The sequence below is a fragment of the Gambusia affinis genome, linkage group LG16 (genome assembly GCF_019740435.1).
Source record: "Gambusia affinis linkage group LG16, SWU_Gaff_1.0, whole genome shotgun sequence".
In the NCBI taxonomy this organism is placed as follows: domain Eukaryota; kingdom Metazoa; phylum Chordata; class Actinopteri; order Cyprinodontiformes; family Poeciliidae; genus Gambusia; species Gambusia affinis.
In genome coordinates, this window is record NC_057883.1 from 9,934,329 (window position 1) to 9,956,617 (window position 22,289).

The following is a 22,289-nucleotide window of genomic DNA, read 5'->3' on the forward strand; positions in this document are numbered from 1 at the left end:
TGACACATCTGTTGATTCACTTGAGCTATTTGCAGATTTCTTGGATTTCTATTTTTAATAAATTTGCAAAAATATCAAAAATGTTTTGTCACATTTCTTTAATGAGTATTTGTATTGGTTGAATCCAAACACCTGTGTGCATGTGTGAATAATAATAAGAATCTAATAGTAATTAACATATATCATGTATTATAATAATAATATTGTTGTTATAAAATTAATAATAAATAAATAAGTACATAATAATATATAATAATAATAAAATTAATTATGAATATGCATCATGTATAACAATAATAATAATAATAATAATAATAATAATAATAATAATAATAATAATAATATTATTATTATTATTATTATTATTATTGTTGTTATAATATTAATGTTATTATACTCAATTAGTATAGCATTATTATAATTAATAATATTAATAATAAATTAAACAAACAAATAAACTACTGAATGAAATGAATTAAATAAAGACACCAAAACAGTGAGATGCTTGTTGTGGGAAAAGTCACGTGACCAATGACGTCAAAAACCAACGCGGTTCTAATAACGCCAGTCGTTGAAGTTCTACTGTGGAAGTTGACACCCTAAAAGTGCTGCGATGAGTCCAGCAGCTTTATTGTGTGTGTAGAAACACTTTGTGGCAATAATTCAGTAGATCAGGGCGCAGTTGTGGTCATAATCCCCACGGATGTTTGAACGGGAACCAGTCCAACCAGAGGAGGAATGGTTGGGTATCAGTGAAATGTTTTAGTCCCAATTACATAATCACAGCTCATGCGCGCTGCTTTATCACAACACATGTGGCTTCCCCCAGCATCTTTTTCATAAACAGCACAACATAGTCTACCCACCATATAAAAAAAGATGTCACGAAGGCGTCACGAGGTTTTCTTTTTCACCCAAAACAGTTTTTTTAAGTTTATTTATTTCTTCTTATTATTAATGAACATCTTTGTTTACAGTTACAAAGAAAAGAAACAGAACACAATATATTATAAAGTATGCCAGGGTGTAGCTCTCAATAGTAAATATATTGGTATGAAAAATAAAAAGAATAGATAGAAGATATTACAAACATGACAAAATAAAAATATTCAGAGATCTATAATATTCACGTCTGTTTACAGCTTTTTTGTTCATACTTTTAGAAATAGTAGATAAATAGAGTTCGATTTCCTTAAACAAACCTGCAAAAAAGGTGAATATAATAAAAATCTACATTTGTGAATATGAAATTTGCCAAATATAATAATTAGATTGATTGGCAGTCTTTTGTCTGCATTAGTATTGGAGTGATGAAAGCCAAAAATAATATGTTCATACGTCAGGGAACATTTCGTATCAATATTACAATTTGTAAATTTATTACACTCTTTCCAAAATTTTCTTGTGATACGACTATTCCAGAATAACCGACTAATTGTTTCTGGATGCTCCAAAGCAGAGTTCATTGGGCCAGTCAGACGCTGTTTTTCTTTCTCCTGTGTCGCCACTAGATGTCACTATAACGAAGCTGTTATTGAATGAAGCCTCCCAACTCCAGGAAGCGGAACAATCTTTTCATTGTTTCGATTTTGATTATATTTTTGATTACATTCACGTTTGTTGGTTTCTTTGTTGAGATGTTTTAAATCTGAACAAGGGATTAGATTAGAGGAAATTCTTTTTTTTCTAGCTGATTAACGAGACAACACCTAACTCAAGAAACAAACATTTTCTTCAAACTTCTTAAACAGTTGTTCTAAATTTCTTGTTCTCTAGTTTTTACATTTTCCAAATTTATTTATAGAGCTTTTTTTTGTTTGTTTTAGTATTGTTGTTGAATACTACAACTAAGAAGTTGTAGTATTCCAACTTGTTTCCAAACTTTCAAAAGGTATCTGGGTTTCCATGGTAGCATGGTGCATCAAGAACTATAGCAGCACCTGGCTATAACATTTATCCACTGTACGCACAATAATGTGTGAGTGTGGAGGGAATTTATGTCCTCACTTTGGAGCGAGAGCACAGTATAAATGTTGAGAATACATTGAAAGGTGAGAACAGTCGTAGATGAAATAAGTAAAGACAGGAGACTAAGGTTACTGTGAAGAGTTTGAAATAAACAGAAACCTGATATTTCTGTTAAAGAAATGCACTGAACTTCATTCTCTGAAATAGCTGCTTTCTTTTTAACATAATGACATGTGCTGCACTGGAGTTAATGTATATATGTGAAATAATGCGTTTTTATAAGTTTTCCTTTACTTCTACTTTTGAGAAAGTAAAGGCTGTCAAGGCAGTCAACTTTTTTACCCATTTTTTAAAAAGTGCTGTTCTGACTTATTTGCTTTTTTTACTTTGTGAAAATGGAAAAACGAACTAACCTAGGGTATAAGCAATTAATCCAGTAGAATAGAAGAAATTAGGAACTTCTTTTTCACTTGTTCAAGAAAAAAAAAAATACTGACATGTTTGTCAAGAACAGGAAGATCTTAATAATCTTAGTAAAGGTGATTTTCTATGTATGTGATAATAAGGTTCTTTGATTTCAGTATTAAAAGTCTTAATAATTTTACTTTAAAAATCCAAGCAATCAATACAAAATGATGTGCAACCAACCATTTTCAATGGTTGGTCATGGCAGGCTAATAATCTAAAGCAGGGGTGTCAGACTCACTTTTATAAGAAGATTATCAATGCCCCAATAAAGTTTGGTCATAGCACAATTTATAGATCAAATTATCAATTTCAAAATTGTTAAAATATAAGTAAATATGAAAAATAAAACCTCTGCATTTAATAAATATTCTTTAAAATTAAATACTACTAAACAAACTTTCACATTTATGCAATTTGGCACCATAGAAACAAAAACTAATTTGATTAGATTAGTGAAATAATACTTAGACACGCTACTTCTGTTGTAGTTTTATTTTGTTATGTAGTTATGGGGGCCAGATTTGGCCGGTGGCCCTTGAGTTTGATCGATGTGACCCAACATCCATCCATCCATCCATTTTCTGTTCACCCTTGTCCCTACTGGGGTCGGGAGGGTTGCTGGTGCCAATCTCCAGCTACGTATGTGACCCAACAGACATGGTCAAATCAAGAGAGGAATGATTCAGCAGACACTGAATCAACCTTCCTCTAAAATCATCTCAGAACCCAGAACTAATCAGAAAGCCTGTGGGTTCGCCACAGACTTTCCTGCTAAATACTTAATCTAAGGGCCTGATATTTTTACTGTTTTCAGGGCGGGATTACGCTACTACAATAAATTGGTAATTTATTTCAAAGTTTATACACACCTTCACTGCGAGTAAATGTGGAGGAATATTATTCTCCACAGCCTCTCTTCTGCAAAACTAATGCAGGTCAGGAGAGCTGCAGATGTAGAGTTTCACTGTCTCACCGTTGCTCATAGCAACTCACCTAAATCCTTACACCTTTCCCCCCCGCCCCTCCTGCTTCTAAGATATCTGTTTCAGGAAAGAAATTTCAGGTGGTTCCAGCTGAATGCCAGATGTATCAAGATAATGGCGGAGCCTGTAATGTTATGTCACTTAGTCTGATTTGATTAGCTGTTTAAAAATAATTCAGAATCATTGAAACATTTTATCACAATGCTATAGTCTATAAATCGCTAGGAGTCTCGGTACATTAAAGTAAACACTGTATTTTAAAGCTCACACTTTTTCTGTTCTGTTTGTAACTTTCAGACAGGAATTTGCAGACAGAAATGTGAATAAATGCTTTATCATGGGAAAAACAAAACAATACACCATAAATATTGAATTTCACCTATAAATGGGCCTGATTTTATTTCATGATAAATTTTCGTGATCCTGGAAATTCTTGTGTAAAGCAATACATTAAAAAAAATAAAATAAAATAAAAAATCCAACATTCTTTTGGCTACAGAGAAGAAAGCCTGTTCAAAGTCAAAATCCACAATGATAGAAGAGTGCTTTTGTTTTGTTGGCAAAGGTCACATAAAAACATAAAAATATCATTGACGTAATGGCTGCTTGTCATGAAGTGGTGTTGTGGTGGTGGTGAGGCAAACGCAGCAGACCCAGATGAGGTGAGAGGAGTTTTAATGAATGATATAAATAAACAGAAAACACAGTCCACAGACCTGGCAGCACTGCTGAGCGGAAGGCTGAAGCTCACTACAGGTAGCAACAGGTTTTACGAGGACTAGACGTACCCTGACGTTACAAGACGTAGATTCTGACTGACACTGACGTAGGACCCGACGAAGACAGACACACACAGGTGACACTAAATACACAAGAGGTAATCAGGGAACGAGACACACCTGGGAACTAATCACGGGGAGACAGGACAACACAGAGACTCAGACACACAAGAAAACTAGAAATAAATACACAGGAAAACACAGAACACAACAGTACCCCCCCCTTAACGGGCGGCTCCCAGACGCCCAAAACGGGAAACCCAACGAGGGTGGGCGGAGGGGAGCTGGATGGGGGGTCCAGAGTCCATAAAACAACAAAAAACTAACCCAACCGGGAGGGCGGAGGCACACGAAGGCCAAGAGTCCAAAAACAAACAAAACAAACCCAACTGGGTGGGCGGAAGCACCGGAAGGCGGGAACCACAGAGGAGGTCCGGCGGCCGTCCGCGGCGCAGGAGGCGGGAACCACGGAGGCTGTCCGGCGGCCGTCCGCGGCGCAGGAGGCGGGAACCACGGAGGAGATCCGGCGGCCCTCCGCGGCGCCGGAGGCGGGAACCACGGAGGCTGTCCGGCGGCCGTCCGCGGCGCAGGAGGCGGGAACCACGGAGGCTGTCCGGCGGCCGTCCGCGGCGACGAGGAGTCTCTAGGACCGCACGGCGGCGCGGCGGAGAGCACAAAAGTCTCTGGGGCGCCGCAGGCGGCGGAGGCACAAGGAGTCTCTGGGGCCGCCGCAGGCGGCGGCAGGAGCACAAGGAGTCTCTGGGGCCGCACGGGCGGCGGACGAGGCACAAGGAGTCTCTGGGGCGCACGCAGGGCGGCGACGAGAGCACAAGGAGTCTCTGGGGCACGCAGGGCGGCGAGGAGCACAAGGAGTCTCTGGGGCGCCGCAGGCGTGACGAGGAGCACAAGGAGTCTCTGGGGCGCCGCAGGCGGCGACGAGGAGCACAAGGAGTCTCTGGGGCCGCCGGGCGGACGAGGAGCAAGGAGTCTCTGGGGCCGCCGCAGGCGTGACGAGCACAAGAGTCTCGGGGGCCGCGCGGCGGACGAGGCACTAGGAGTCTCGGGGAAGCACTAGGAGTCTCGGGAAGCACTAGGAGTCTCGGGGAAGCACTTAGGAGTCTCGGGAAGCACTAGGAGTCTCGGGAAGCACTAGGAGTCTCGGGAAGCACTAGGCGTCTCGGGGGAAGCACTAGGAGTCTCGGGGGAAGCACTAGGAGTCTCGGGAAGCACTAGGAGTCTCGGGGAAGCACTAGGAGTCTCGGGAAGCACTAGGAGTCTCGGGGAAGCACTAGGAGTCTCGGGAAGCACTAGGAGTCTCGGGAAGCACTAGGAGTCTCGGGAAGCACTAGGAGTCTCGGGAAGCACTAGGAGTCTCGGGGAAGCACTAGGAGTCTCGGGGAAGCACTAGGAGTCTCGGGGAAGCACTAGGAGTCTCGGGGAAGCACTAGGAGTCTCGGGGAAGCACTAGGAGTCTCGGGGAAGCACTAGGAGTCTCGGGGAAGCACTAGGAGTCTCGGGAAGCACTAGGAGTCTCGGGAAGCACTAGGAGTCTCGGGAAGCACTAGGAGTCTCGGGAAGCACTAGGAGTCTCGGGAAGCACTAGGAGTCTCGGGGAAGCACTAGGAGTCTCGGGAAAGCACTAGGAGTCTCGGGAAAGCACTAGGAGTCTCGGGAAAGCACTAGGAGTCTCGGGAAAGCACTAGGAGTCTCGGGAAAGCACTAGGAGTCTCGGGAAAGCACTAGGAGTCTCGGGAAAGCACTAGGAGTCTCGGGAAAGCACTAGGAGTCTCGGGAAAGCACTAGGAGTCTCGGGAAAGCACTAGGAGTCTCGGGGAAAGCACTAGGAGTCTCGGGGAAAGCACTAGGAGTCTCTGGGAAAGCACTAGGAGTCTCGGGGAAAGCACTTGGAGTCTCGGGGAAAGCACTAGGAGTCTCGGGGAAAGCACTAGGAGTCTCGGGGAAAGCACTCTCTAGGCGCCCGGCTGGGCGGCAGGAAGCAGGCTGGTGCGCCCGGCTGGAGCGGCGGCAGGAGCAGGCTCGGGGTGCGCCCGGCTGGAGCGGGCAGGAACAGGCTGGGTGCGCCGGCTGGGCTGGGCGGCAGGAGCAGGCTCGGGTGCGCCCGGCTGGAGCGCGAGCAGGCTCGGGTGTGCGGCCGGCTGGGCGGCAGGAACGGGCTCGGGTGGCGGAAGTGTTGCTTGCGGCTCCGGCTGCGGAGGGTCTGCTGGCGGCTCCGGCCGCGGAAGCGCTGCTGGCGGCTCCGGCCGCGGAAGCGCTGCTGGCCGCTCCGGCTGCGGAGGGTCTGCTGCTGGCTCTTCAGGCGACGGAACGGGGGTGGTGGATCGGGAGGACAGAGTCTTGGGTCTGGGAGGCAGCGGTTCTCCAGCCATGACAGCATACGCTGCCTCACGCTCCCACTCTGCCTCCCTCTGCAATGCCACCAGCTCAGGAAGCGGAAAACGTGGAACCCAGAAGTCCAGCAGCAGACCCAAACGGATGGCGAATCCAAGCCGTCTTGTAGCAGCGTACGGCTTGGACATGGCAGCCTCATACTCGCGTATGGTCTCCGTTAATTCTTTTATTTCCTCTGGGTCCATGATGGTAATTGTTTGCCTCACCGTTCAGCTTGGTCGGGTCCTTCTGTCATGAAGTGGTGTTGTGGTGGTGGTGAGGCAAACGCAGCAGACCCAGATGAGGTGAGAGGAGTTTTAATGAATGATATAAATAAACAGAAAACACAGTCCACAGACCTGGCAGCACTGCTGAGCGGAAGGCTGAAGCTCACTACAGGTAGCAACAGGTTTTACGAGGACTAGACGTACCCTGACGTTACAAGACGTAGATTCTGACTGACACTGACGTAGGACCCGACGAAGACAGACACACACAGGTGACACTAAATACACAAGAGGTAATCAGGGAACGAGACACACCTGGGAACTAATCACGGGGAGACAGGACAACACAGAGACTCAGACACACAAGAAAACTAGAAATAAATACACAGGAAAACACAGAACACAACACTGCTACCTCCTCATTTTTTACATTTTCCTTCATAGAAGCCCCTTCTTACAGTCAGTTTTCCGTATCTTTCAAAGTTTGACTTTTTGTCAGTAACTTTGCACGGAGCCCCTGAACCTACAGGGGTGAATCAGTGTTAGCTCAACGCCTAACAGTCAATTAAGCAAATTGTGTTGGTGAATTCAGTAAAGGTCCAAACTATTTGTTTTTTTAGAGCTGAGGTTTGACTAGTTTTGGACCTAAACACACCTTGCGTGCAAGAATTTCCAAACTCTGATTTATATTTGTAATGTATTCATGCAGTGAGATCACAGCGGCTCCTGGAATTGGCTGCTGCAGGTAATTTAACTTCGACATAAATGACAGTGATGGCGGCTAAAGAGGGAAGTAAGTGCCCATGCAGGGTGAATGCTGATATTAGTGAAGATGAAATAAGGTCCAAAAGACACGAAGCGGAGCAATATTTTGTAGGAAATAGAAAACGACCCCCTGTGAGGAGATGTGAATTCTCAGCTACAATGCAGATGTAAAAGAACTGAATGTGTTCATCTGGACTTTACTTCTCATGTTCGGTTTTTAATTAAGATGATTTAGAATAGGTAAGAGATGCTTTGTCCTTTTTTATGTGAAGTTTCAACTGTTTAATTAAAAAATAAACCAAGTCTGATATCTTTACTTAGTAACCCATCTAAGCCAAAGTTATTTCAAAGTTAAATTGATATTTTCCCACCTTACAACATACTTCATCGATTTAAATATGAATTTTATGTAATGCACAGCAAGTGTTTTTTTTTTTTTTTTTTTTTTATAAGTTCACAAATATTACTTTGTGAAGCCTCCAAATGAAGTTCACTCTTCAATACGATAGAATATTTAACCTGATTTAATCAGATCTGAGTAGAAATGCAGCTGCTCGCTAAAGGTACCAGAGATTGGTTAGAGAACTAACAGCAACACAAAGACCGAGGAACACGGCGGACGGATCAGAGAGGAAACTGAGGAGAAGCAACAAGGACTCCCTTTGTGGAAAGAAAGTGGGACATGCCAAACATGGGGAGGAAGTTGATCTCGTCAAAGGAGACCAAACTTGCACTTCATGGCTCAAATGCGAAGTGCTGCTTGTGGTGGAAATCTAAAAACACAACACATAACTCCAAACACAGCATAGTGAAATATGGTGGCAGCAGCATAATACTGATATGAAGTAACTCTGGAAACCTATTTACTCTTTTGACTGCAAAATTATACGTTTGCTGGCCAGAAGAAGACATTTGTGAGAACCATTTTTACCAGGAAGCAGTTTGTCCCGCAGTTTTAGGATTTCCTCTCTGCATTTTCCATTTGTGTGTGTGTTTTTTTTAAAGGCAAAACAAAAGTACCATCTAGATTGTTTTACTTCAAGATGGTAAAACAATCATCTCGAAATAGTTTTTTATTAGGTATCATTGAGTCTGAATGCTCAGTGGTGGCATAAAGTAAGACTAAAGAGAAGTACTCAAATGCAGAACTCTTCTGGAGCCCTTATTTGTCAGTTTAGCAAATTTCTGGCCGATCACACTCTATTTTTTGGACACCACACTAGAAATGATTCTGTCCTGGTTTGGAGTCAACAAGAAGTTTTGAGAATGCTGAAACCGGGCTACGGGACAGAAAGACGTCATTTTGTTCTTTCAGGCCTGGAAGGGAGAAAACAAACCTCTGTGTTCTTGTGGAGTATTTATAGGCCTTGAATGGTTCCCGAGGGCCAGATGAGCCTTTATGTCCTGAGCCAATGCTGTGGGGAAGCTTTTCTTCAGTAAGGACGGTGAAGTTAAATGGAGCTAAACAGAGAATAAACCTTGAGGAGAACCTGTTGGGAGCTGTAAAATACCATCAACCAGGGAGGGGTGGAGGTTCACCTTGCAGTGAAACAGTCGCCCTAAACACAGAGGTTTAAATCAAAGCAATTTCATGTGGTAGAACGGCCCAGTCAAAGTTCAGATCGAAATCCAATTGACAATGTGCGGGCATGGCTTGAAAACTGCTGTTCAGAGACCAGCTCCATTTATTCCAGCAGGACTCAAGGTATTTTGGAAACATTTAGTAGAGGCCTGCTACTATAATTGTTGCAAAAAACACCTTTCTAAATCTCCATGAAATTGAAATTTCAACTAAAAACTGATCCAGAAGATTCAGTTTTGCATTCCTTTCTGACAGATTTACATATGACTTTTAAAAAAAATTTTATATGAGTTTTTATGTGGCTGGACGTTGTTAGATGTGAGTAAAAGGCAGACAAATAGTTTAATTGTCTCCAGTAGGTGATATGTGTTCCCTTCTCTGGGTCTGCTGGGCATGAACAACAGCAGACGCTGTTTGTTCTTTCTTTCTTAGAGCTGTGTACTCTGGCGAGTCGGAGCAAGACCTATTCGGTATCTATTCTCCACGAACACCGCTCAGGCACAAAGATGAATTGTCTGTTGCTTTTTTTTTTTTTTTTTTTTTAATTAAAGACCCCTGCTCGAGTCTCTGTGCCAGGTGACCTGAGCTGCTGCGATGACATGAGCCAACCAAAACGGTGTCTATGGGGCTTAAATCTTAGTGGATAATTGGATGAAGAAACACTACACCACTATCGAGAGATGGAGGTAAGGATTATCTAATGAGGACTTAGACTTCATAGTCAAGGGATGGAGGAATAATATGATGTTTTCTTCTCTACATCCAATCTCCCTACGACATTCCCCTGCTTTATACCTCCTCTCTCTGTGGTGAGGTTATGTGAGAGGGAGGGGGCTGAATATTTTTTTTTTTTCTAACCAATGAATCCCACCTGGTCCTCATCTCTGCTGAATTACAGAATCATTCTGCAGCCAGTTTCAGACCAGAGTTGACATGGAGAGAAGATTCGCTGTGACTTTCCTGCTTTCGCTGCCTCTTCTGAGCGTCGACTGCGTCTCCCATCAGAAAACTACAGGTACACCTGTCGAAGGTTTACAGGGGACTTTTGTTCAGACATTTTCATGTGATCTTGCTTTAATGGGGGCCGAAAAAAAAAAAAAAATCTTCTCTGATTCAGTTTCCTGGTGTGTGCTGTCGGACGCCGAGGAGCAGAAGTGCCTGGATTTAGCCGGGAATGCCACGGCCAGGAACGTGAGGGGATCGCTGATGTGTGTCCGCGGCCTGAGCACCAGAGACTGCATGGAGAAAATCAAGGTACACAACGACGGAAATAAGATACTTGTGTTTTAAAAATCATTTCTAACTCTGTGAAGAATACGCAGCAACAATTTTTATTTTTTTTTATTTTTTATTTTTTGACTTTATTTATTTATTTATGATTTTCAAGAATAAACAGGCAAATTAGAGGACAAAACAACAAGGATAAAAATAAAAAAATAAATAAAAAAAAACAAAACAAAAAAACTAACCAGAGTCATCAAAACAAAAGTTCACAGAACAGAACAATCAAAACACTGTCAGCTAACAAAGGGTCTGATAAGAGGATAAAATAAATGTACATCAGATTGTAGAATGTTATCGAGCATGAGACAGAGACCAAGCAAGTAAGAGACATTTCTGAGGACATTGAATCAAACAGCCCACCATGGAATATGGAATAACAAGAAAAGATGAAAACAAGTTATAAACACAATAAACATGACGAAACGGTAAATGAGTAAAATAAATTATTAGAAAAAACAGGTCCAGATGTAAACGACAGTTATTTTAGCCTATTATTTTTTATGTATCTATTGAAAGGACCCCAAACATCCAGGAACTTATGATGATTGTCAGACAAAGAATATCGAATCTCCTCAAGATAGATACAGGACACCATATCATTAAGCCATTTCTTAAAACAAGGCAGGGTAGAGGATTTCCACTCCCGTAGAATAACCCGCTTTGCTACCACTAAACCAAACATTAGAGACTGTTGTAGGGACATGGGAAGAGCAAGAGAGGATTTAGAGCAACCCAAAATGATCAAATGGCTATCCGGACAGAGAGGCTTGTCATAAGCGTTGCTATAAAATTCAAAAATCTTGCACCAGAAGTCCATTAGTTTAGGACAGGAACAAAACATGTGACCCAGGGTCCCATCATCTAATTTACATTTGTCGCATTTTGGTGAGACGCAGGGGAATAGCCTGTTGAGTTTAGTTTTAGAAAAGTGCAGCCGATGGATAACTTTGAATTGAATAAGTTGCAGTCTAGAGTTAATGGAACTCTTGAAAGAGACAAATCCCATTGCTCGTCCGAAATCTCACCAAGTAAATCAGAAGCCCAGGCCTCTTTTATATGCCAAGTAGACGGGGATGAACTGAAAAGATTAACAAACTGAGAAATTAGATTTTTAGAGGTAGGGGGCTTTTTTATAAGCTCGAAGAAACAATGCTGTGCCGGTAAGGTTTCATAGTGGGGGAGGTGCTGTTTTACAAAGTTCCGAGCTTGCAAGTACCTGAAAAAATGACTAGACGGAAGACCAAATTTAGATTGTAGTTGCGTGAAGGTAGCAAAGTGATTATTAATGTATAAATCCTTAACAGCAACTATCCCCTTATTTAACCAGTGCTTAAAAACTACATCCATATTACCTGGCTTAAATGTTGAATTCTGACAGATCGGGGCATAGATGGACAAGCCAGGGAGATTCAGTACATTCTTTAACTGCTTCAGAATCCTGAGTGAATTTCTTAGTATAAAGTTATCCTTCAGCAACTGAAAGGACAGAGACGGATTGGAAAACAATACTGCAGCTGAGGAAGAAGAAGTCAGCTCCAATAACGCAAGGTTTTCGTTCAATGGCCATTTGGGTAGTAGCGAGTCAACCAACTCACCCCTCGAACAGAGCTGAGTCCAGAAAACCCAGGATCTGGCATTACACGCCCAGTAATAGTATTGAAAAACAGGAAGGCCTAGGCCCCCCTCCGCTGTAGGTTTCTGTAGGTGAGATTTTGATATTCGAGGGTGTTTACCAGCCCAGACAAAAGGGATTATAATAGAGTCTATCATCTTAAAAAAACGCAGCAACAATTTTGACTGAATTCTTTAAATATCATTTAAATTTTCACAACATGCTGAAAAGTAACACTGCAATAACATCTAAATTAAGATGTGTTGTTTTTAATAAAAAAACAAAAGAAATGAATCTGATATTATTTTTGCATTTAGTTATTAGTTGTATGTTCGTAGGCTACATGACGACGTCTCTGTTTTCTCAGAACGGCACAGCAGATGCAGCTTCGATGTTTGCAGATGATATCTACGCTGCGGGTCTCTGCCACGGCCTGGAACTTGCAGCAGGAGAGTCTCATAATGGAGTAGGTAAGCCACATGTTGGAGCACTTGGTACAATTAGCTCACTTGGGATTTTTGCCCAAATGTATCAACATTTATGTTTCCAGTAGAAGTACAATATTTGGTAGAGATGCACTGATCAGGCTTTTTCTGGCTGATAACGATTTTGACTTTGGCCAGTTTGACTTATTTTATAGTAAGGATTTTTGGAAGCAACAGGCAGGTTTGTTGATTGGGGTAGTACTTTAGATTTCAACAGAAACTTCAGAGCGTCTTTTATCCAAGAACATGTCTCCAAAAATGTATTAAATTGATATTTAACCAAACCAAGTGCATGCAAGTTGATAACTGTATTTAAAGACTAAAAGTGGTGTGTGATTTTAAATTTGATGCATTTAAAAAAAAATAAAAATCTGATAATTTTCCAATGCAAAACCAGCTAATTACAGTCTACTGCCTCATCGATTGAATTCTTAATTCTGATTTCCTGCTGTGACGTGTGTCCCACCGCCTTATTCCAGACGGAATCGGCTACTACGTGGTGGCAATGGCCCGGCGCTCCTCTTCAGACCTGTCCTTGCTGGAGATGCATGAGCGCAGCTCCTGTCACCCCGGCGTCCGTACCACGGTGGGCTGGACGGTTCCCATCGGCTACTTGGTTAACACATCCCAAATCAGCGTAGGAGAGCAGTGCAATTTCCCCAAAGGTGAAGGCAAGCGTGACGGCTGCGCGCGAGTGTGTGTTGGTGTACACTGATGCGTGGAAGGTATTTGAGAGGTCCGGAGGCAGGAAGTGGGGGAAGCAGAGTGGTGAATGGACGGAGGTGGGACGTGGGAATGTGGGAATGAGATGAAACACTCAAAAACACTCTGAAAGAACAGACAGGAAGATTTAATTACCAAAAAAAACAAAAAACAAAAAAAACAACGACTGTGTCCTCGTTGAGTATTTCACGTCATTTTTCTTGGACTTTAGTTTAAATGTAATCACATAACACTAAATGTGCAGCTGCTTTGGCAGAAGATATAAGAAAAACTAAAAAAAATATGCAAAAACAACATTTGTCAGTGTCTAATTTCAGCCGACTTGTTCTCCACTTCTCCTGCCAGCGGTGGGGAACTTCTTTGGTTACAGCTGTGTGCCCGGCATTAAGGATCCTCTGCATGATCCCAGAGGCAACAACCCGAAGAACCTCTGTGAGGCATGTATAGGAGACGAGAACGACAGACACATCTGTGCCAACAATCACAGGGAGAGACATTACGGAGAGGCAGGAGCCCTGAGGTACGACTCCTTCACCAACAACCCGCTAGCAACACCTGGAGTCGGGGTATTTGACTCCTGGTGTGACAACTATTATTGAGCAACTTTTGCTCAATACCAGAATTTGGCACGCCCATTCATGAAGCGTTGCAAAAATCTTCAAGTCATTTTGAAGAGTGACCCATGTTTTGTGGTGATTTAGCTTATTGGACACACGTAGATCCTGCAGCGTTCTGATTTCTTCGTATGCTTTGGATAATTTTCCGGCCAAAAAACACAAGGGTTTGCTAGTTTAGTTCATTAGATTTTTCTTCATAATATTCTGGTATTTCAGGGTTTATTGAACAGAAACAAGCTTGCATCATCCCAGATGCCCCCCGCCACCTCATACTTATAGTTAGCATGATGTGGTTTCTATACATTGAAGCCAAATCCAATTGGATTCCTTATAGCCAAAAGTTGTAGGTAAATTACCAGAGGAGATAAGGGAACTCCGCATCTTCGTGTTTGTGATGGTAGGACAGAAAAGTCTATTGTTTTAGCAACACGTCTGGACTTGTTGCTTGTTGTAGGTCATAGAGAGAAATGCTTATAACCTCCCCTACCATTCCTGCTGAATTTGAGAGACAAATAAGTCTGGTTGTTACGCCCCCAAGGTCTACTGGTCCAGGGACGGTAACATAAAAATGTCCAGAGAAATAGGGATTATATATAAAGGTGATTTATTACAAAAAAAAAGGAGGTTTCGCAGAACCAAGACACAATAAAATTCAACCCAAATAATACAGGTGAGAAGAAAAAAAACAAAACAAGGAGAACCAACAAACTAAAGAATATTAAGTGTAAATGAAATTACAAAGTGTCCAAACAAGTCAAGCCAAAGTAAACACAAATAACCTGAAAGACAAGACACAAAAGGAGCACCAAGCTAGAAGCATTTTCAAGCTTCTAGCTTGAAAAAGCAAACAAAGTCAAACTGCTCTAGCAGACCAAACAACAAAAAGTTAAAAACCACCCAAAGCAGTTACAAGCACTAAAGGTTGGGGAACAGCTTTACAAAACCTCTGTCCACTAGCTGCCCCCACAGGAGGAATGATTTCCAGGCCTTTTATAGTGAACAGGTGAGGCTCATCAACATCTGATTGGCTTGTAATCCTCTGCTGGTCCAATGAGGTGTAGCTCTGGCAGCTTCCAGGCAGCCAATCAGAAGATGTGCTCTCACAGCTGGACCTGCATAACAAAGAAAAGAGCCTGCACAGCCTCAAGAGGCCAGGGGCTGTAACACTGGTCATGTGTTTCTATAGATGTTTTTTTTCCATAGGTTAAGTGGGTTTAACTGTTTTTTGCCTCTCAGGTGTGTTGCTGAGAACCTCGGTGATGTTGCGTTTGTCAAACACACAACAGTCTTCGACAATTCGGATGGTAAGAGCAAAAAAAAAGATTTCTTGAACGTTCCATAATAGACAAGTGGCGATGAAACACTGCTGGTGTTTGCCGGAGCCCAACTGGGCTTGTAGTACCCAAGCCAGACACAAGATGTCATTGCGGCACAAAGTATTTCTGCTTTTTAAAACTGTGTGCAATCCAGGACAAATGAGGAAATTTCACTGAAATTCGGCGAGGCACATCAATATGTCTCCCTGTGAGATTTATAAAGACAGAAAGATGGATGAAAAACAGGAATTAAACAACAAAAGAGAAATGATATCATAACAAACAGATGTCCAAGCATTTTTCTGTCCAGCAATAGCATCCTAATTCTCAGCTTGGTGCATCTGCTGCTTTGCTTTGGGCAACATCCAAAATTAATGGTGATCATTATCACAGTCATGCTGCACAGACTCTGCTGGTAGACGAGAAGGAGCAGCTTGGCTCTGGCTCCACGAACACTGCAGCTGTTTAACGAAGCTTGCTGCATCATATGCTTTAGAAAGGACCAGAGTGGCACCAATTAGGGCAGGTCAGGAGAGCACAGAAGGGCTCAGCTGATGTCTAGGGAGAAGTCAGCATCAAGGTGGTCTACCTCTTTTTTACAAAAACGTCTCTTTGGATGCGGAAAGGTTAATTTTTTAGGATTAAGAAGGCAAATTGGAAATATTGCTCTCAAAACATGGAGAAGAAGAAATACAGCAAGAAATACAAATGTAAATATGTTAATTTACCAGAATTTCCAACTTTTCTTTTCTTTTTAAAAAAAAGAAAACCAAAATCAGTTTTACACTTCTTTTGGTCAGGCAAGAATCAGGAATCCTGGGCCTTGGACTTGGAGCTGGAGGACCTCAAGCTGCTGTGTCCAGATGGGACAGAGGCAGGTCTGGATGAGTATCTGCGATGCCACCTGTCAGCCGTCCCCGCCAACGGCGTTGTGGTGCGCGTGGAGGATAAGTGCCGCGTCTGGAAATACCTGGAGCGTTTACAGGTAGAACGCATCAGCTGTCATTATTAGTTTGTGTTAAGCCCCCGAAGGCACCCGCCAGCCACTTTATGGGGTGAACCTGTTCAACTGCTTGCAACAGAATTAACGAATAAGCCAAGTCACATGGCTACAACTCAATGCATTTTGAGTCTTATGTGATGTTGAGGACTTGCTGGCCTTGAAACCGAGCATCAAAATGTGAAAGAAAATGGTTTCAGATTCATGGAAATGGGTCAGAAGAGAGAAAACATCTCTTGAGGGGCAGCTGTGCGGATGAAAATGCCTTGTTGAGGTCAGGGGAGACTGGTTTGAGATGCTAAGGCAACAATAACTCAAAAAGCCAGTCATTACAACTGTCTCTGAACCTTGAAGCAGATCAGTCACACTAACACTACAGGTCCCACTTGGGTAATTTAAGAACAGAAAAACAAGGCCAAAATTTGACCAGATTTCCAAAAGTTGGCCAATAAGAGACTGGTAAAAATGCTGTTTGGTCTAATGGATCTTGATTTCATGCAGGTTAGGTAAGCTCTGGTCAACAGGAATCCTGGGACCCAATCTGCCTTGTGACAGCAGTTAAGACTGAAAGTGGTATAATGGTTTGGGGGTGATTTCTTATCACACTTTGGGGCCCTTGTTACCAACTAAGTGTCTTTTAAGCTCCTCGGTGTTGTTGAGTATTGTTGCTGACAATGCCCTTCCTTTATGACCAGAGTACCTATCTGGTGATAACTTCTTTCTGCAAGATGTCACAAAACTTAAATCATCTCAAACCAGTTTTTAAATAGTTCATAATCACTCCAATAGCCTCTACAATTTCTGGCCCACAAATCTGTAGCAGCTCTCAGGTCAGTTTGAGCTGAAATCTCTGTTAAATCTATGAGGAATTTAGTAATACTGAGGTTTAACCAGCAATGTGACCAGTGGGTGTATATAAATATCCAGAGTGAATATTATCGCTCTGTGCTGCTCACTGTGGAGATCATAGCAGGCAATCCTCACTCCTCCTTCCTTCCTTGCAAGAGAGTGTAAGACTGACACGTCCTGCGCCATTCCTCCAGCTGCACATGTCCTCAATCTCCCAGCCACACATGTTCCCTGAACACGCCAACGCACATCCATGCATGCCCTCATGCATTAAGTGCTGTCACACGCTGTCTCTCCTGCAGAATGTGTTTGGCAACGCCACCGAGGGCTTCAGCCTGTTCAGCTCGGCAGGCTACGGCCAATCCGATCTGCTGTTCAGTGACGCTACCCACCACCTGCAGAGAGTTCTGGGTAGTTACACCTCTTGGCTGGGCCCCAGTTACACCACCATACTGCAGGCCTTCGAGTGTGAGGGTAAGAGTGATGATGTTCGCCTATTCGCCAGTGTGCACAATCGGGTTTATGTGGGTTTGCTTATGAGGAGTGGGTGGCTAAGTGGCTGGATAAGTGTTTTCTGCTTTTTATATGTGCGTGTTTGCGTGTGTGTGTGTGTGTGTGTGTGTGTGTGTGTATCCGCTGCAGCTGCTCTCATTACTGCTCTTTTCCACAAACAGGCTTCTGCTGATGGAAGAGGGGGAAGATACCCAGCGCATCAACTTCCACCCCATCCTGCTGTCTCCATGCTAGTGTTCTGCCTTCCCGCCCTGCCATCTGTGTCCCTCTGCTTTAACACCATTTAAAAAAAATTTTTCTATTGCTTTGTGTTTTATGTTTGTTTTGTTCCTGAATTTCACCACCCATCTCTCATTTTAGTCATTGTCCTTCACTAACTTGGTGTGAGTGAGGAAAGCCAAAAACGGGCAAATCAACTTTTAAAAACCCTGTAAAACAAAATGGGTAATTGGGTAAAAATACATGATACTAATGTTGAATATAATAGTTATGGTACCCGTGGTAATTACAGATGATCTCTCTTCATTTTTTAATTCAAAGGTTCAAACAGTAACCATTGAGTTTGACCCTCAGAAACCATGTGAACACCGCAGAAACATCCTGCTAACTGTTTCACTCCTGTGTTTCTGTTGGGGAATTGCATCCTTCTTAGTCCACAGCTTCAGCACCGCCACCCTCTCACCTCCTTCTCACAGGGTCCGTCTCTGGCACTGAACAACTGGGTGCTATTAACATTGACGTTAGGAGTCTCAGTTACTGTATCAGTGTGTGTGTGGGTGCACGTGTGCGTGTGTGTGTGTGCTTGGGAGAAGTATGCACGCTTTCCCACAGCCATTACTGCCCTAATTGGTGGTATGGTGTATTTTATATCGCTGGTGTGTGATAGAAGAAATGTGTGTGCGTGCGTGTGTGTGTTTATGTGTAGCTGTTGGTAGGGTTGCTTCACTCCCATGGCTGGTGTAGCTCGCCGTTTTGGATCAGTGCTTTCTCACGTCTGGCATGGTGGGCCGCACCGTGCCAGCACACTGTGTATTGTAACGCCATGCAGTTTGGAGGAAGAACGTTGAGGCTTGAGTCGCCTCTATTGCCCCCTTAGGGATTCTTGAGGGAAATAAATTTTTTCATTACTTCGCATCATCAAGATTTCCACACTTTTACTCTTCAAACTGTGCCTGCTTGTTTTCCTTTTCTTTCTTTTTTTTTTTGTCCACAAAAAAACTTACGATTCCTTTCAAAATTATGAAGCCCTTCAAGCTTTTCCACATTCTGATAAAAGGGTGCCCACAAACGTCAGTGGATTTTACTGGGTTCTTAAGAGGAAAACCAATACAATCGCTGCCTATTTATGAAGAGGAAGGAAAGTGAAACAAACAAAACAAAACAAAAAAATTCCCAGTGGGATCTAGGATTGGAATGTAACTGGACCATTTAGACACATCACTTCACTTTGATTTAAATCATCCTATTGTAGCTCTGGGAGCATATTCAGGGTTATTGTCCTGGTAAAAGGTCAACATCTGTCATTCTCAAGTCTTTTAGTGCTTTCAACATGTTTTCAACATGTTTCTTCATTCATGGCGCCACCTTCAGAGGGTGGCATAAATTCTTCAAACGAGAAAGTTGTCCATATTTGCTGCAACTTGGAACCAGATTTCCTTTCCTCGTTGGCATGACTAATTGGTCGGTGGGGGGAGATTGTGCCTCCCAATCAGTTTTTCTGTCACACACACACACACACGCACACGCACACACACACACACACACAACCCTACAAGCACATGCACACAAAAACACTTAATGCAGCAACCAGAATGATCACCTTTAGACTTTGACCAGCTTTCTTGTCGCATCTCCATGAAATAACACCGCCACCACCATGCTTCACAGCAGAGATGACATTTTGAGGTGAATTGTTTTGCACCTCAAAACAACCTCATTGTTTTGAGGTGCAAACAAATGTTGGTTTTCCAACATTTGTTGGGCAAAACGTTGATGTAGGTATCGGACAAGAAAACAACCTCATTGCAGAACAACTGTATTTATTCTGAGAAGGGTTCATTATTAATGATTAGATGAATTGAATTGTGCTGACACATTTTGAATTTGTGTTGTCATATAAACGTAAAATAAATTAAAGTTTGTCATTGCATTATAATAAAACAAGGAAAAGTTTAAGAGGTATGAGTAATTTGTAGCTGAGTGTTAGAGCAGAAGGAGCTACTTTCATGATTGCGCTGTAGGCTGGGTTTGCCACTCGATATTAGTCGGTTGAGGTCTTTTTGGTGATCATTTATAATTCTGGTTACAGGAAAAAGTTTGGCAACTACAGATAAAATCACTTACCACTTTATAGCTGCTTGATCTTCTGGATTGTCTTCTACAAAAGTCGGAACGGTCAATAAATTTCAGCCTTTTAAGTGTTTTGTTTCCCACATCGCTTCCGACATAAACTGGACGAAGTTGTTCTCATCAGACTGCTTTTTGAAGTCTCCTTGCATGAAGCATTCACAGGTGGTCCATTGGCAGAATTTTCAAAGAGCTCTATTTCCTTTCAACTTGGGTTTGTATCATTGGTGCTTTTTATGCCGCTGCTTTAAACAAGGCTTAATGTAAACAAGTCATCTGTGCCTGAATGTGTAGAGCTGTAAACTTCCCCTTTTTCAATCAATTAAATGATGATGAAGAATATTTCTCTCTTCATTTTGTGTCAACTATTCCGGCTGACGCAGTCGCGCAATCCCGGTTTTCCTGAAAACGAATGACGCTTCGACACTAACGGTTTCACTGGTAAATCAGGGACAAAACCATTATCATCAGTGGTCCCAGCAAAAAAAAAAAAAAAAAACCCACAAAAAAACCCCAAAAAGACCTCTTCCTAGAGACCCAATACGCCTTCTGGCAGAGCTTCACCTCATTTACAATATTAATCCTATAGAGAAAGCCTCCACATGATGGAGTGGAACCATTTAGCAACGACCAGATACTGTAGATTGAACTGCACTGCAGCAAAATGCTGCAATCACTCTCCTTGGATCTCCTGCTGCTCCCCTTTTTGCTGTAACGCAACAATAAAATCACAAACAGAACAGCCTCAGTGCAGTCCAAGTTCTCAGCTGAGAATAATTAAAGCGTTATAAAAAGTGTGGATTTGCATGCCTTTTTATTGCAACAATCTGACATATTAAAGAGGGCGGTAGCTTTACATAGCAGGACACACAGATAGAACAAAACACATTTCAACAATGTGTTTTGTTGAAAGACAACAAACACATCGTGTTTGTTGTCTTTCCATTTCTTTTTTTTAAACGGGGAAAAAAGAAAGAAGAAAAACGTTCAGAAACATCTAAGCAATTCTCGAGCATTTTTGTGGAATTGCAACACTAAGAGACGCCCGGCCTGAAAAATAAATAAGCAAATAATATTAGGAAACACGAAACTGATTTTCATTGATTTTCCATTTCATTTTTTTCACAGATTTTTATTGATATGGAGCTATAAAAGGCAAACGTTTCCATTCCAGCAGTGAAAACATTCTACAAAGACACAGTCCATCGCAGCGCCGCACATCCATTTAACGCAAAAGTTGTGAATTAGCAGCTAAAGATTACAAAGCCATGTAAGATTTCCTAAATTTATTTTTTTTTTCAGTTTGAAAAAATCTTAAAATACTATTTTTGCTACTGTGCTTACTGACTTTATGCAAGAAAGATTGGTCTGATTTAATGTCTGAGTGTGATAAAAACCAGGTAATGTTCCATTTTACACAGAGTCTGGAAATATGTGGTATCCATATAAACCTTTCAAGCACGTAATGTGTATAACTTTTAGACATTCCCATTTTATAATGCTATGTGCTCAACAAAACACAAGACCTATACTTAATATTGTTAGTTGAATTAACTCCACTTCAATATCATATCAGAAACACGGAAAATGATTGAATGTTCTGTCACCACTTTTCTAAAACGTATTTTATTTATTCAAAATTGGCTTCACCTCTGACCTGTCAGCGTTAGAAACTAAGTATGCACGGCATGTCGATGCACAGGCATACAAACGAAATGTAAACCTTGTGTGACTTTGCGAGTGTCTTTATTTACGCTGGCACGAGGGACGCCCTGGACGGGCCGCCATCTGACCAGAGGTTGTGGGGCGAAAGCGGCACAGAAGAGAGAAATGACAGTGATGGAGGGGGCAAAGATAGAGGAATGACAGGTAATCCATCAGAAGGATGACTGTCATTATTCAATTACCACCCATCCTCTCTTGATAGCCACACACACACACACATACACACATATCTTTATTCTCACACTTTTGCAGTGAGAATTTGCAGTGGGTTGGAGGGGATCCTCTTACATGAGGTGGGTGAGTGCTCTGTGGGTGGCAAGGTGAAGCAGGATACGGGACTTGGCTCCAGTTTCTTATACGCTTTTAGTGCAACAGACCCTTAAATCTCTGATCCTCCTTCCTACATCTCTCATCTCCATTCCTTTCCTCTTCCCATTGCCTTTCACATCTAACCCATTCACCATGCTTCCTTCACTCCCTCCCTCATCTCGTTCCACACAGTTCATTCAAGCTCCTTCGCCCTGAGATGATAAGGGACATAGAGAATGATTAGATACCAGTGACACCAGGCTTATCGCTCGACTCCCACACTGCTCTCCAGATCCTTTTGCATTATGAAAACCAAGCAAAGCAAGAAAACACACACACACCCACACACC

The 22,289-nt window shown here is 42.4% G+C and overlaps 1 protein-coding gene across 2 annotated transcripts; it reads left to right on the forward strand.

Annotated features, from left to right (window-relative positions):
* Positions 1–9,731: 9,731 nt before the first annotated feature.
* Positions 9,732–17,862, forward strand: LOC122845979 (otolith matrix protein). Of its 2 annotated transcripts, none has more exons than XM_044142608.1 (10): positions 9,732–9,846; positions 10,059–10,175; positions 10,278–10,414; positions 12,424–12,526; positions 13,021–13,206; positions 13,610–13,784; positions 15,118–15,185; positions 15,998–16,182; positions 17,349–17,520; positions 17,721–17,862. In XM_044142608.1, the coding sequence occupies exons 2-10, from the start codon at positions 10,094–10,096 to the stop codon at positions 17,729–17,731; spliced, it is 1,119 nt and encodes a 372-aa protein (XP_043998543.1). In that variant the 5' UTR covers positions 9,732–9,846; positions 10,059–10,093; the 3' UTR covers positions 17,732–17,862. The 2 variants fall into 2 exon arrangements, with proteins under 2 accessions (XP_043998543.1, XP_043998544.1); XM_044142609.1 differs by lacking the exon at positions 9,732–9,846 and adding an exon at positions 9,922–9,969.
* The last annotated feature ends 4,427 nt before the right edge of the window (positions 17,863–22,289 follow it).